This window comes from Molossus molossus, unplaced genomic scaffold, assembly GCF_014108415.1.
Source record: "Molossus molossus isolate mMolMol1 unplaced genomic scaffold, mMolMol1.p scaffold_m16_p_12, whole genome shotgun sequence".
NCBI classification, from domain to species: Eukaryota; Metazoa; Chordata; class Mammalia; order Chiroptera; family Molossidae; genus Molossus; species Molossus molossus.
The window spans coordinates 75,487,773-75,504,064 of NW_023425347.1; the positions used below are offsets into that span (position 1 = coordinate 75,487,773).

The 16,292-nt window shown below is 43.5% G+C and overlaps 1 protein-coding gene across 4 annotated transcripts in view; it reads right to left on the reverse strand.

Annotated features, from left to right (window-relative positions):
* Positions 1 to 5,152: 5,152 nt before the first annotated feature.
* The window catches only part of SMAP2 (small ArfGAP2), a 51,680-nt gene continuing 40,540 nt past the window's right edge, over positions 5,153 to 16,292 (reverse strand). For 3 of the 4 annotated variants that reach the window (XM_036257355.1, XM_036257353.1, XM_036257352.1), the window contains exons 5-10: positions 14,293 to 14,379; positions 13,236 to 13,317; positions 11,898 to 12,007; positions 10,122 to 10,287; positions 9,387 to 9,703; positions 6,301 to 6,593 (exon numbers count right to left, since the gene is read on the reverse strand). In XM_036257355.1, the coding sequence (XP_036113248.1) occupies positions 6,468 to 6,593; positions 9,387 to 9,703; positions 10,122 to 10,287; positions 11,898 to 12,007; positions 13,236 to 13,317; positions 14,293 to 14,379 (888 nt within the window). In that variant the 3' untranslated portion in view covers positions 6,301 to 6,467. Of the gene's footprint in view, positions 6,594 to 9,386; positions 9,704 to 10,121; positions 10,288 to 11,897; positions 12,008 to 13,235; positions 13,318 to 14,292; positions 14,380 to 16,292 lie in introns of all 4 variants that reach the window. The other variant, XM_036257351.1, reaches the window with a different exon arrangement.

Genomic DNA, 16,292 nt, shown 5'->3' on the forward strand with positions numbered 1-16,292 from the left:
AATAACCATGCGCATGTGGGGAGGTTTGAAACCCTTGACAACAGGGAAACATCTGTATCACTTTTTTTTTTTTTTTTAATGTTTTTTATTGATTAGAGAGAGAGAGGGGTGGGAGAAACATCAATCAGCTGCCTCCCACATGCATCCCGACTGGGGATGGAACAGCAATCTGGGTTTGGGCCCCGATTGGGAATCCAACCAGTGACCTTGACCTTTCAGTGTACAGGACCACAGTGGGGCCGCACTGACCACATCTGTATCATTTTTTTTTTTTTTGTCAAGACAACGTTGGTATACAGGAATCCATGCCACTGTCACTTAATAAATGGTACGCGTAAAAGACTGAAAATGTAATGGAATCCAGTGTTTTATTAAGAGAATATCACAATCAGGTAGTCTTTTTGTTTTAGTATTTAGTAAGTTCTTATGTTAATCCCTTTCCTTGTATTTCGGAAATTCCAGAAAATACACAAAAGCAAAATAATATCTGTAATCTCACCAAGTGGAGAGAACCATTGCTAACATTCGGTGCACACACGTGCTTACACACTCACACACAGCAATTGTTTTTTTTTCATGCATTTTAATATAATTTTTTGCAAAAATTATTATACTGTAATGCTGTTTTACTGCTGAGTTCTATGTCAACAAAATAGTAGTACATCATTCCAAATACATACTTCTACGTTAATAGTTACAAAAATAACAATTTAGGAAATAGAATAAAACTATGTAGTTGCTAGCTGTTATGGATTGAATGGTTGTGCCTCCCCACCTTACTTCCCAAAATTCGTATATTAAAGCCCTAACTCCAGTGTAGCTGTATTTGGAGAAAGGAAGTCATTCAGATTAAATGAGATCACATAGGTGGGGCCCCCACCCTGTGCTTCCCTGCTCCTCCCATCCCCACTAAGGATTAATGTATTTATGAAGAGAGACACCAGAGGGCTCACTCTCTGAAGGTGCATGCACTGAGGAAAGGTCATGGTGAGGATTTTGGAAGAAGGCACTATCTGTGTACAAGCCGGAAGAAAGCCCTCACCAAAAACTGATCCTGCTAGACCTTGATCTGGGACTTCTAGTCTTCAGAATTGTGAGAAAATAAATGTCTGTTGTTTAGGCCACCCAGTCTATGATATTTTGTTATAGCAACCCAAGCAGACTAATGCACTGGCATATAGTATGTACAGAAATATGAGGCTTTAAGTGCATTACATATTTTAACTGACTTAGTTCTCATAACCAACACTTGAGGTAAGTACTATTATTATTCCCACTTTGCAGATAGGATATGGGTTTGGAGAAGTTAAGTAACTTGCCCTGTATTACACAACTTGCAATTGGTGAATCCAGGCAGCCTATGCGCCGATCTGCTACTCAAAACTATAGCATAAAATATGGTAAAAGTTCATGGTAGAGTTCATAGGTAGTGGTACATGAATGCATGCTATAAAGTTCTTTCAATTTTTCTGTATGTTTGGATATTTTCATAAAATATTGGAAAAATAAGGCCAAGAATAATTAAGAATTATGTGGGACATTACAAATATTATTGATTTAAATAGATAGTGCCCTGGCCAGTGTGGTTCTATGGTTAGAGCACAGGCCCATACACCAAAGGAACTCAGGTTGTATTCCCGGTCAAGGGCACATACCTGGGTTGCAGGTTCAATCCCCAGCCCAGGTTGGGGTGCGTGCTGGAGGCGACCAATCAATATGTCTCTCTCACATTGATGTTTCCCCCCACCCCTCACTTCTACTCTCTCTAAAATTCAATGTAAAAACATATCCTCAGGTGTCTGGCCGGTATGGCTCAGTGGTTGAGCGTTGACACATACACCAAGAGGTCGCCAGTTTGATTCCCGGTCAGGACACATGCCCAGGTTGTGGGCCTGATCCCCAGTGGCGGACACTCAGGAGGCAGCCAATAGATGTTCTCTCTCATCAATGTTTCTATCTCTCTCTCCTTCTCACTTCCTCTCTCTCTAAAAAAAACAATAAAGGGGGGAAATTTTTTTTTTTACTATCCTCAGATGAAGATTAAGAAAAGGAAAATAGAACATTGTAAATATGTTACTTTTCCTCCACTTTAATACTCCCCAGTCAAAATCTCTTCTTTTTACTAAGTTAAATGATTCTAAAGTTCACCTGGAAATGTTAAGTGTCCCAGAATGGCCAATAAAAATGTCCAAGAATAATGAAGTCAGAATTGCCCTACCAAAAAGATATTATCTTGTATTATAGAGGCACAATAATAAAAATAAAACTAGTGCCCTGGCCGGTTTGGCTCAATGGTTAGAGCATCGGCCTGCGGTCCAGAGAGACCTTGGTTCGGTTCCCGCTAGGGGTGTGTGCCTCAGTTGCAGTTTGTCCCCAGCCCTGGTTGGTCGTGCAGGTGGCAGCCACTCGATGTGTCCCTTTCACGTCGATGTCTCTCTCTCTCTTCCTCTCTCTCCCTTCCACTCTATCTGAACAAAAACTGGAAAAAAATATCCTTGGGTGAGGATTGAAAAAAAACAACTAGTGCCAAAATATAATCATAAATTAGTGAAATGAAATTGGAAGCCCAGACACTGACTTGGTAATTTAAATTTAATATATTATATAAGTGACATTTCAAATTAGTGAGGTACTGTGGGATTATTCAATAAAGGTCATTAGGACAACTGGAGAGTTGAGACCTGAGCAGACACCTTACCAAGAAAGATACACAGATGACAAGTAAACATATGAAAAGATGTTCAACATTATGTATTAGGGAGCTGTAAATTAAAACGAGGTACCACTACACACCTATTAGGATGGCCAAACTCCAAAACACTGACAACACCAAATGCTAGCAAGGATGTGTAGCAACAGAAATTCATTCATTGCTGGTGAGAATGCAAAATGGTGCAGGCACTTTGGCAAACAGTTTGGCAATTTCTTACAAAACTAAACGTACTCTTATCATACAATCCAGTAATCATGCTCCATGGTACTTACCTAAATGAATTGGAAACTTATGCCCACACAAACACCTGCACGCAAATGTTTATAGAAACTTTATTTATAATTGTCAGAACTTGGAAGAAACAAAGATGTCCTTCAGTAAGTGAATAAACTGTAGTACATCCGGACAATGGAATATTATTCAGTTGTAAAAAAAAAAGCGCTATCAAGCCATGAAAAGACATGGAGGAAACGTAAGTGTATATTATTAAGGGGACTAAGCCATTCTGAAATGCTGTACGTATACAGTATGATTCTAACTACAGGACGTTCTGAAAAAGGCACAACTATGGAGACAGTAAGAAAAAAAATCTGTGGTTGCCAGGAGTTAGAAGGGAGGAAGGGATGAATAGGCAAACCCCATAGGATTTTTAGGATGGTAAAACTATTCTGTATACTACAATGTTGAATTCATGCCATTATACATTTGCCAAATCCCTTACAATGTCTAACACCAAGAGTGAACCCTCATGTAAGTTATGGATTTGTGGTAATAATGATATGTTAATGTAGGTTCATCAGTTGTAACAAATGTACCCCTCTGGTAGGTCAAAAGGAGGAGGTTGGGGGAGGTATATGGGAAGTCTCTGTACTTTCTGCTCAATTTTGTTAACCTAAAACTGCTCTAAAAAAATAAAGTCTGTTAATTTCTTAAGTCTTTACCACAAGACTTTTCAGAGCAAAGAAGGTGCATGCATTCTTTCCCAGACTTATTTCAGCGTTGCTATGGAACACCTCTGAGCATCTCACATTCCTCATAAGCAGTCCATGAATTGCTGCTCTAAGCCACTCCATTCTCCCCTACCCCTACAACCAGGGCCCTGGTTCAGCTCTCACCCTTTCTCTGGTCCCCTAGATCCAGTCTTGTTCCCTCAATACGTTGTTCTCAGTAGCTGCCTAAAACTCAAATCTGACCGTGTCACTCCACTATTTACAACACTTCAAGCTCAATTCCTTTCTAGGGTATGGGAAGCCCCCTCTGATCTGGCCCAACCCCACCGGTCTTACCTCTCATCACACAGATTCACATACCTTAGAAACATGGACTGCTGTGCTTCCCAAATGTTCTATGCTCTTTTTCACTCAGCACTATCTGTCTGGAATACTCTTCTCCCCACCCTGTCCCCCCGCCCCCCACTGGTTAACCACTACCTCTCCTCTAACACTATTGTCCCATGAGATTGTGAGCTTAGGAGTAGGGACTATGTCAAATTCGTTTTGTCTTATCTCTTCTTCCCAAATTGTAAAAGATGATGGGCCCCAAGGCTGTGTCCTCTTCTCATTGGGCTTCCTTCGGTGACAGGATCCAGTCTCGGGGCTTTACATACCATCATACCCTAACAGCTCCCAAACTGATACCTCCAGCCGAGCAGTTCCCAACGCAGACGTTCACCCTTCTGTTCGGCTCTTTTTCCAGATCTCCACACGACTGGCTGCTTATTCAGGCCCGTTTAAACGTCACCTCCTCCTGACTTCTCCATTCAAATGGTCTCATAACCACTTTTCCCCCTTAACTTGCCTTACCTTGTAGCACAACAGAAATGAAATGATTTATTTACTTGTTAACTGTCCACCTCTCCTACCACACTATGCTGTGAGATTGGGGAGCTTTGATTCATTGCTTTATTCCAGAGCCTACGATACTGTTTGCCACATTGTAAACACTTACTAAATATCTGTTGAATGAATAAATGCCTAACATAGGCCTGGCACATAATTATTGCTCACTTTTGAGTGCTAAGTGCCCAATACTAGTATTTTACTGCTGCATTTTACCATTAGCCCCATTTTACACTGAGACACGGGGTTCAGCTGCTTGCTAGGTCAGAGTAAGAAGGGATATAAATATTGGATGCCTGACCCAGTTTCACTTTCTTAGCCACTGTGCCAACCTCTCACATCTGGAAGTGTTCAAAAGGTGCATTCAAAGGAAGGGAAGGAGGGAGGGAAGGGAAGGGAGACGGAGAGGGAGGCAGGGAGCAAGGAGGCAGGGAAGGAGGGGAAGTGCTTCTAGTTCTGATGTTCTGTGACTCTAGCAGGTGCAGATTTCCACAGCTCCCTCGGCTCCCAACTCTGGACATCACTGGGTAAAGGTCCCCTTTCTGACTGTCTGAGCCTGGGCCTGGCCCTGGGGTTTGCCCCATACATATTTTTTTTAAATACAGGGAATGAGGGAACTGGCCCCAGAAAGCAGAAAATGTGGGTGGAACTCACCCTCTTCCAAGGGTGACACACAGTAACAGCAAGCAAACAGTCCTTCCCTGCAATATTTATTAAGGAATTTACACATACACAGGAGAAAGGCAACCAGGAATGATGGTTCCCACAGGTGAAATCTTATAAGCAAAGTTTTCTTGTTTTAATTTTCAAGTAGGGTGAACAATGACCGAGGAAAGCTGCCCGGGCTCTTTGCCTCGTACTCCTGGAACAGGTGGGGCGACAGAGCAGCCCGGGATACACAGGCAGAAAGAGTGACTGGCAGGTTGGGAGAGGGGAAGGAGAAAGAGAGCCATCAATGAGACTGCGTTGTTTTTTAAGCTATAAGAAAAACTGGTAACAGTTTTAGGCTGTTGATAAATTAATTCCTCTCTGTTGTAAACCTAAACCTGAAAAACCAGAAACAAAAATACCCAGAGCAGATGGGAGAGAGTGGGAGGAGGAATACACACACACACACGCACACACACACACACGCAGTACACACATTAGCTCTGCATTCCCTCTGGGGGGGCTTGGTCCTCCAGCCACGGAGCCAGCTCCTACTGCAGGCAGGATGGAGGTGGGGAAAGGGCTGTGTGTTTTGTGCAGGACCGTCACAATAAGTCTTTGGTGCTAATAAAGGCTGACTGAAGCAGCGAGTCCTGAAGCCTCCGATCCAGAAAGCAATTTAGGGCGCAGGAGAGTAATGTTTTTGCTCATCCTCATAGCTGAGGGTGTGTCTCTCCCCAGGATTAGGGACCAACCTGATCTAAGACCCAAGAAGTATTTCACATTTGATTTCAGTACTTTCTTCATTCCCATAAATCATGGGAGCATGATGCCTCCCTCTTCAACAAATAATTTAAACATGTAGAAATTGCTTATCAACTTACATGGGAGTCCTTCCAAACCCTCCCCTCTTTGCCTAAAACACAACACCTACAGACCCCCTCTGAGAATTTGATAGGAGGTTTAACCTTCCCTGTTATAAGTGCCTTCTGCCAACAATTCCTAAGGTGCTGGTGCAGGAGAGGACTGGGGTGGCTAGGAGGAAGTCAGTATGGCCAGGGGACAGGTACAACATAAAGCAACAGAGAGGTCTGCGTGTCTGGGAAGTGGCTGGGCTGGGCAGAATGCCAAACCCCAAATGACAGATTCAGCAATTTCTAAACCAAATAGAGAGGTAGGAAAAGGGGATAGGGTGAAAGAGTTGGAGAAAGAAGAAAAAGGGGGGAGAGAGGGCAGCGGAGAGTGGCAGCCATACAGGTGTTTTGTTTTCATTTCCACATCTGAGAACTGAGAGTCTGATTTGCTGCCTGCCCATTTCCGCTGCTCATCGACTGTCCATAGCTCAGCATGCCATTGGCTCCACAGAAGTTCATCCCAGCCATCTGCTGGGTCATCTGAAAGGGAGAGAGGAGACTTTCAGACTAGGATGTGGGCATGCAGCCAATCAGTACAAAGGCAGGGTCGGAGTCCTTCTGTCTGCAGGGATGGGGAGGATGAGACAAAGGGGAACCCTGTTACGGCACATAACTGCCCTGAACCTTAATAGAGCACTTCAAGGACGCCAGGCCACGTAAATGAAGGACTCTTCAGAAAAGAGATACTGACAGAGACTAATGCTCAGAGAGGGAGAGAAGGAATCCTGGAACTAGTCAACATAAAGGCGGCATGAGGAGTTATTCACATTTTCCCTTCCAGGCTCTCATCCTAAACAGAAGGGGCCTATTGTTCGTTTGCCAGAGCCTCGCCAAGCCTGGGGGTACAGAGACACCCCTGCCAGCATTCCTGCCTTATCTCCGGGGAGTTATCACTGGCAGTGAAAGTGCTTGCACAAGCTCAAGCAGAGGAAGAGAACTGGAGTATTCAGATGAACAAAGGAAGGCAAAAAAAGACCAACAGGTCTTCAGTGCGTGAGAAGGGAAGTTGTTGAGAGAAAAGAGTCAGTGGGGTCAGGGCCTCTTTATGAATTAGATGGAAAGACTGGCCTCTGGCAGTGAACAGGAGAAACAATTTATCAAAGCAAAATGCCTTAAATTTCCTAAGCCTGGTACATTTTCTCTAGAAGTACTTTTTCTCTAGGAGTCTTTTAAAGAAAATGTCAAGCTTACAGAAGTGTTGAAATAGTACAATAAAACCCAGATAGCCCTGGCCGGTTTGGCTCAGCGGTTAGACCGTCAGCCCAGGGACCGAAGGGTTGAGAGTTCGATTCCCAGTCAAGGCCACATACCTGAGTTGCAGGTTTGCTCTCCAACCCGGGTTGCGTGGGAGGCAACCAATCAATGTGTCTCTCTCACATCAATGTTTCTTTCTTTCTCTCTCTCTCCCTCCCTCCCTCCTTCCACTCTATCTAAAATCAACAGAAAAATATCCTCAGGTGAGGATTAACAAAAACAAACGAACAAAAAATATATACATATATCCCTTCTTAAATTCATCAATTATTAGTGTTTTGCCATATTTTCTAATGTATAAATATGTATAAACTTTTTACATTTTCAATGGGCACTGAAAATTGCGGATATTGTGACATTTCACCCCTTAAGTCAGGATGCATTTCATAAGAAATAACACTTTCCTAGAACCACAATACAATTAACATGCTCAAGAAATGTAAGATTAATAAAATATTCTAATATATATTTCATTTTCATGTCTCTTTAGTCTCCGTTAATCTAGAACACTTCCCTCACCACATTTTTCTTTTTTTCTTGACACTGTTTTAAGAATCCAGGACACTTACTTAGCATAAAATCCTTCTATTTGGATTTATAATCATGTTTTCTTATGATTGGATCCATTTTTGGCAAGAATTTATGTAGGTGATAGTGTCCTTCTTAGGTCTTAGTGCAAGACACCAGAAAGCACATGATATTAATTTGTCCCGCTGTTGATAATTTTACATTTGATCACTTGGCTAAGATAGTAACTATCATTATGTTTTTCATTATAATTAATACATAATCTGAAGCATATTTCTTCAAGAATATGCGAATACCCTATTTCTCTACAATTATTAGTTGTCATTCTTCCAAAAAGAAGGCTTTCCATCCCTCTATCCCACACCCATTTTTTATAAAATATTACTATGGACTCAAGGATTTTTTCCCTTCGGTGTGGTATAATCCATTAGTGCCATTCTTGGGTCAAGAGCACCCTCTTCTGTTAGAACAGCGAAATGACTATTTTGCAGGAGGAGGACCACGTGTTTCTGATTCTGAGATTCTCTTTTCCACTTCCCTTCACCACCAGCCCTCTAAAGGGCACATTTTCCTTTCTTTTTTTTTTTTTTTTTAATCCTCACCTGAGAACATTTTTGCATTTATCTTTAGATAGAGCGGGAGGGAGAGAAGGCGGAAGAGAGAGAGAGAGAAACATCAATCTAAAAGAGACATTGACTGGCTGCCACCCACACAACCCCAACCGGGGCCAGGACAAACTGCAACCGAGGTACGTGCCCTTAGCAGGGTCTCTCTGGTCCGTGGGCTGATGCTCTAACCACTGAGCAAAACCGGCCGGGCTCATTCTCCTTTCAAGTCATCCCACCTCCCCCTTGAAACTATGCTTTCCAAGGCTACCATCTGTAATCCTATATATTTCAATCCCTTATTTTTGATTCTCCAAATAACCAGAGTCCTAATCTACCAGGTCTCAGATCTCTTCTCAGCATGTTTCCAGTCAGGGTAGGTCTTTCTCCTTCTAGGGGTAATTCCTTCTAGGGGTAATTCCTTCTAGGGGTAATTTCATCTATCTTCTGTCACCTCTGGTCCCCTGCTCCCTCTCTTCTCTTCAGTCTCCTCCGTGATGCTGGCTCTGCCGGATATAGGTGTTTATATACGCCAACAGCCATGTGATTTGAAGTCTGTAGGATTCTGTCTACTAGACGTGGTAGCCATGGGTTACGGGAGGTTTTAGTTGCGCTCCTTGTGTATCTGTCCGGGTAATTTTTGTTTTGATGACTACATGGAGAGATTTAGATTTAGTTACCCTTATTCTACAGGAATCCAGAACTCTGCAGGAAGTCTGACTTTAGATAGACCTTCTAGAAAGAAAAAAAGGCAAACCTAAGCATAAGAATGTCTCCCGTGTTACCTCATCTTCTATGAGGATTCAAAGGGTAAGGGAGAGAGACAAAGTGAGATGGCCTTGAGGAACTCTGAAGCTCTTGTCCCAAATAAAACTGGGGAGCTTACCTGAGTAAGGTTCCACTGCAGCTGCTGAGCTGGCTGAACCCCATACATAGTCTGGGGCACAGCTGCCATGCCTGCCATGTAGCCAGCCTGCTGGGTGGTCATCATTCCGTTTGGCACACCCATCATTGATGCCTGCATACCACCCATATAGCCTGCAGGCATGGCCATGGGGGCAACCATCCCAGAAGCCCCTGGCTGAGCTACCATGCCTACTGGTGGGGGCATCATGCTCCCCATTATGCTGTTAGGAGGTGCAACCCCAGGGAAGCTGGGGTAGGCTGTGGGATATGCCATCTGAGCAGGAGCCATGAACATTGCTGCCAAGAGAACATACATACAGATCTGTTAGGAAAGCACACAAAGCCAGTCCACAGTCTCACTGGCTACTCCTTTCCAGCTGCAATTCCTCAGTACTACTCAACTCAGAATGCTCTTTTACACAGCAACACAGAGAGCTTCCCTACAAGACTCCCCACGGCTTACCGCCAGTGGGCTGCTGACCTACTTCCCCCTAAGGTCTAGACCCAGACCTTGAGTGTCACAGACATGTGACACCAGGCCCCATAGAGAATCTGCTGGTACTCTCTGGCTTCACAAGAAATTCTGTTCATGTTCAGGCTTCTTTGAAGTATGATGTCACAGGCCTAAAGCAACTGCCGGTCACAACAAATAATTCCTGCATTTTAGTCCTCATGTCTCTATCTGGCATATTACCATGACCCCCAAGAAGTTTACCTGGGGCGGGCATCTGTGGCGTCTGGGAGCCATACAGTGAGAGGATGGAGTCTTTAGAGAGCTGTTTCTTGCCTGTTTCTTCGGATTTGCTCCCTGGCTCTGGAAACAGGTTCAGGTTTTCAGGAACAGAGCCGGCACTCCCTGCAGTTGGCATGGAACCTACAACCTTGGGGCAAAGAGGGCAGGGGGACAATTGGAATGGTCCTCATGGGGGTCTCTGTAAGGACCTCCCTCATCTCTCTGCTGCTAACATTTGCAATAAGAATTGATGGCTGGCCCAGCCCGTGTGACTCAGTGGCTGAGCGTTGACCCATGCACCAAGAGGTCACCAGTTCAATTCCTGGGCAGGGCCATGCCCAGGTTGTGGGCCCAATCCCCAGTGGTGGGCATGCAGCAGGTGACCAATCAATGTTCTTTCTCATTGATGTCTCTCTCTCTCTCTCTCTCTCTCTCTCTCTCTCTCTCCCTCTCTAAAATCAATAAAGAAAAAATTATTAAAAAAAAAAAAAAAAGAATTGATGGCTGGTCCTGGCCTGTTTGGCTCAGCGATTAGAGAGTCAGCCTGCAGATCAAAGAGTTGCGGGTTTGATTCTGATCAAGAGCACGCACCTCAGTTGCAGGTCGGTCCCCAGCCCTGGTTGGGTCGTTTGGGAGGCAACCAATCAATGTGTCTCTCGCACATTGATGTTTCTCTCTCACTCTCCCTTCCTCCCTCCCTCCCTCCTCCCTACTTTGTCTGAAAAATCAATGGAAAAACATCCTTGGGTGAAAATTAAAAAAAAAAAAAAAACAGAATTGATGGCTGAAATTAATAGCCTCCTGACTTTTTGACATTTTTACCATACAAATATCTGAAAACACCTGATAGTTAAACTCTGGAACAATACTTTGTTCTTTAGCAAAACAATGTGATTTGCTAAAATAAAAATAAATTTAAAAAATTAAAGCAACCTATAAATGACGCAGCCAGAAAGAACTGAGTTTAGATGCCAGAGTAGCCATTTACTAGTTGTATATCAAGAGGCTAGTCACATAATGTTTCTGACCTAATGTTTCCTCATCTATAAAATATCCATTTTGCAGAGTTGTAGTGAAGATTTTAAATCATAAATGAAATATACAAGATAATATCCCCAAAACACCTAGCACTGTACCTGGTACATAGCAGATAGTTCACAAATAGTAGCCATCAAATGTCTCAAGTCTTCCATACCTACAAATCCTCTGGCAATAACTCAGACTGAGGAGGTGACCTAAAAAGTACCAGCCTTTATACTCTGACACACCTAGAAGCCCACTCAAAGCCCACCTTTTTGGGCAGGAGAGAACAGAGTGTATAGTAATCTTAGACTGTGACAGAGATGGCACAATGTTAAGGAAAGAGTCAAGAACCAAGAAAACTGAAGTCCAGTTCCACCAAGAAGGCATGACTTGGCTCCGTGACTAAGTTATCAAAGTCACTATTTTCTTTTCTTTTTTTATCCTCACCCGAGGACATTTTTCCATTTTTTGTTCAGGTAGAGTAGGAGGGAGAGAGAGGAACAGAGAGAGAGAGAGAGAAACATCGATGTGAAAGGAACACATCGAGTGATTACCACCCGCACAACCGACCAGGGCCAGGGACAAACTGCAGCCGAGGTACGTGCTCTTAGCGGGAACCGAACCTGGGTCTCTCAGGACCACAGGCCGACGCTCTAACCGCTGAGCCAAACCGGCCAGGGCCAAAGTCACTATTTTCAAAACACTCTTTACATCTGAGGAGCCCACAAGACTCACCTTTCTGGAAACTGAAGAAGAGGGGGATGGAACAGAGGCCAAAAGATCTAAATCCTTCTCTAGGGCATTGCTGGTCTTACTGCTTGTAATGGAGCAGGCCACAGGAGCATCTGGAAAGAAAGATTCGAGGTGAAACGTAGCCTGCTCATTAAGCCCGTGCTTCCTTCTACTGCAGATACAAAGAAGACAGAGAAGGCCCATCTGCACCATCATGCACCTGGAAACGGGATGGGGCATCTCAAGAGAGGCCTTGTCCCCCATTTCCGAGAGCACTCTGGAAAAGCCTGCAGCCCGACTATCAGGCACAGGGCGGCAGAAAGCCAGGCCTGAAGGTCCATCAGCTCCACAGCAAGGGGGCTGACTGGCCCCTTCTAGGCTATTAGAGGGACAAAGCTATGTAGAATTCATTAAAGGTATGGAAATTAGAAGACTCAGTAACCAATAACCTAAATCAGCAGAAATGAACTAAAATAAAGTACTGCGATCAGTACTGGGAAAGGTGAAAAACAGGCTCTACTGCCCTGGCCGGTTTGGCTCAGCAGTTAGAGCGTCCGCCTGCGGTCCGGAGAGACCCGGGTTCGGTTCCCGCTAAGGGCACGTACCTCGGTTGCAGTTTGTCCCCGGCCCTGGTTGGTCGTGCGGGTGGCAGCCACTCGATGTGTCCCTTTCACAACGATGTTTCCCTCTCTCTCTCTTCCTCTCTCTCCCTCCCACTCTGTCTGTACAAAAAATGGAAAAATGTCCTCGGGTGAGGATAAAAAAAAATAAAAAAATAAAAAAAACAGGCTCTACCTCCGAAAGAGGTGGGGTTGCTAAGGTTTGGAGGAAAGTGAGCACAAGACAAGGGGCCATCTCAGAAACAGGTTGAACCTGAAAAATGAGAGGGTTGGGGGCAAGGTTCACAGGTGCTGGTTTAGTGAAAACGGCTACCACTGACCGAGTGCTTAGCATGTGCCAGGCGAGGGGCTTTAGAAGCACTATCTCATGTCATCCTTCCAACACCCTGATGTGGAAACGCATGTCATCCTCACTGCAGACAGGAATGTTCACAGGTTGTGTGAACTATGCAATGTCACACAGTAATGAGTGGCAAAGTTGGGACTCTGGCTCCCAAGGCCTTACTCTTAACCACTACACCATACTGTCACTCTGGAAATGTCACAGTAAACACTTTCTTAGCACAACTGCACAGATGCAAAATAACAGGAAGAACATGAGAGACCACCCTTAGTGACGTGGGCACACACCGATGACTCCCATCTCTACCTATCTTCCCAGGATCAAAGAGAACTCGTCACAATCTATAAGATTATGGGAGTGGAAAAGTCTAACTCTTACCAAGGCCCAACAAATCCATGACAGGTGCTGTGGATTTCGGAGAGCTTTTCCGAGGTAGCTGTGGATCTTCTTTTTTCTGTGGCTAAAGCAAAAATGTGTTACAGAAAGAAATAAGCAGGTGTTTTGAATTCTCTTTTCCCCTCTCCACTGTAAAGCCACAGGTATTCTTGTAGTATGGCTGCTGTTATTCAGAGAGAGTTACCAAAGAAACAAAACTCAGGAAGTGTCAGGTGAAAGAATCAAAACAAAGATATCATCTGTGCTTGTTTGGCTTTCTGGAGAGACAGATCTGTCTGAAACCAAGACAACCACAGATCAGGGGTCCAACAGAAGTTAGCAGTTTGGGTCCCAGGAAAAAACAAGAATAAAGGCAGTGTCTGATGGTACAAGAGCTAAGAGCCGACAAATCTCCCAGTGTTTAGAAAAACTTTAAAACCAAAAGGGAGATCAGTCTAAAGATGATCTGATTCACTCTGCTAATATTACCAATGATGGTGTTCTTTAGACAGGGTGACTTAGAATGATGATAAAACATTCCTCCTTAAACAAATAGTACAAAGTCCTCACCCTAAGATTCCAAGCTCTGGTGTTGGACTATCTACTATGACAGCCACAGAACATCCTGTGGAAAGTGAACAGTGTCTACTTCAATATGACAGAGCAGAATACAAGTGATTGTTTAAAATGGACCAGTATGGCCTGGCTTCTGGACTGTTCTTAACTGCAACAGAAAAGGAGGTACAGAAGGTCTAATAAAAAGACTAATGGAGAGGTAACATCTACTCAGAAGGTGTCACACAGCCTTGACATTCTGATGTAGAATATGCGTCTTGCTTAAATGGGATAGATGCGGTTCCCAAGCTGCCACCAGGCCCCAAAGAGAAGTGTTACAGAGCAGATTAGGCACCAATAAGCAATATGAAAGAAGCGGAAATGACAGCAGGCAAGCCCATCTCAATGTGGAAGCCTTTAGCCCCGCTATCGACCCCACGCCACCCCTCCACACCCAGAAACACACCCGAGGCCAGTGACACAGTGCAAATACTTTCCCACTTACCATTTTCACTTTCTCAAAAACAACAGGTTCCACTTTTTTCTCTGGGGCTGGCTCATTCCCTCTTTTCCACTTGTCATCTTTTTCTTTCTATAATGATTTTACAAACAAGACAAAGAACATAAGTCCAATGGTGACTAATAGTTTGAGTTGTCATTCCAAATATCCAAAAAGGAAACAAAAAGTCCCTGTTGACTCTGGTGCAGGAGTCTGAGGAGCTTGGGAGTTTCTTGGTGTGGGGCACGAGAGCTGGCCTCATCCACATTAGCCTCCATGCTCTAAGGGGCATCTTTCAAATATCTTACGCACCTGCCCACCCTGCTCTCTCTTATGACTCTTGAAACATGAAATTTGGGCTATCTTCAGAAGATAAAACATTTTGTCAGTCTGCTGCCCCTTTCTGACTCAAGTTTAACTTGCTCATGCTTTGAGGGGTCCCCTCTCATCTTGGTATATTCCAGTGAAATAAGTTCATGTTCATCTAACATGTTTTTTTTTTTTTTTTTGGTACGTGCCCCTAGCAGGAACTGAACCCGGGACTCTCTGGTCTGCAGGCCGATGCTCCAACCGCTGAGCCAAACCAGCCAGGGCTATCTTTTTTTTTTTTTTAATCAGGAAATAAACCATCATTTCAAGCTTAATGATTAGAAAAATAAAAATCAGCCCTGGCCAGTATGGCTCCGTGGTTGGAGCGTCAGCCTACAGACCAAAGAGTTGCGGTTTCGTTTCCTGGTCAAGGGCACATACCTGGGTTGCAGGTTCAATCCTGGTTGGGGTTGTGCAGAAGGCAACCAGTTGATGTGTCTCTCTCACACTGATGTTTTTCATTCTCTCTCTCTCCCTCTTTCCCTCCCTCCTTCCCTTCCACTCTCTCCAAAAATCAATGGAAAAATATCCTCAGGTGAGGATTAACAACAAAAAAATAGTACAACTTCTGGAAAGCTATTGGATAAAGCATGAAAGACAAATACTAAAACGCTGTGACCTAGATAATATCATATCTTGTAATATATCTTAAGAAAACAATCCAAAATATGGAAAAACTCATATGAACCAAGAAATACACCCCAAAATTATTTATGCTGAAGAAAAATATAAATCATAACCTTTATGCCACAGGAGAATGGTAAGATAAACTGTGATCTAAGCACATCAAATTTAAAAACTTGAAATAGCCTTTCGATGAACAAGAGGTATTTCCTTCCTAAATGAAAACTACTCAGTGAGTAAAACAGGCTGTTTTCATGAGCACACTACCTTCCTACAGCAACTCTTCCCTCCCCCATCGTCTTCAGGATTACCTCAGATACCCTTTTCCAAGCTCATGTAATTTCATATCTTCAGATACAATCAACAGAGGTGGGCAGACAGATCATAGTTTTCTACAAATAGAAATGGACGGTGCCATCCAAGCATGGCTACACACTGGGTTAATCCTCCTTAAAACAGTTATAAATTCCAGGTCCCTTTTCTGGACTATGAGGTAAGAGTCCTTCATACTAAGTTGAGAAGAATTATCTTTACCTAACTACAAGTATTACCTTGCACTAATTTGCCTGCATTGAAATTCACCTACCAGTTAATGTCTTTTCATATAACCTCAAAAGATCAAATTGGAGTTTTAAATTACTTGAAAGGGCTTAAAGCCCTGTGTAAATCTAGTGATTTCACTAACTAGTACATCCTCCATTAAAATAAATTGCTAGATGGATGACAGATAGGACCTGTGCTAGAATTAGAGAATCCCATACTTTTATCCTTCTGTGGTTCAAGAAATAGTCGACTACACCTAAGCGAATTTACTGTGGAACCTTGTCAAAGGCTTTTTAAAGGTCTAAATAATCATATTTGTTGGTTCTTTAGTTGTCAGTAATCAATCAGGCTTATATTCTTCTTCCAGAAACCAAGTCGTATTTCTTTGTGTACATTATACTTGTCCTCGTTACCTTACATTGTATTTCAGATTCTAACCACATGCCTAGGAGGAAAGCGTACTCGGCAAC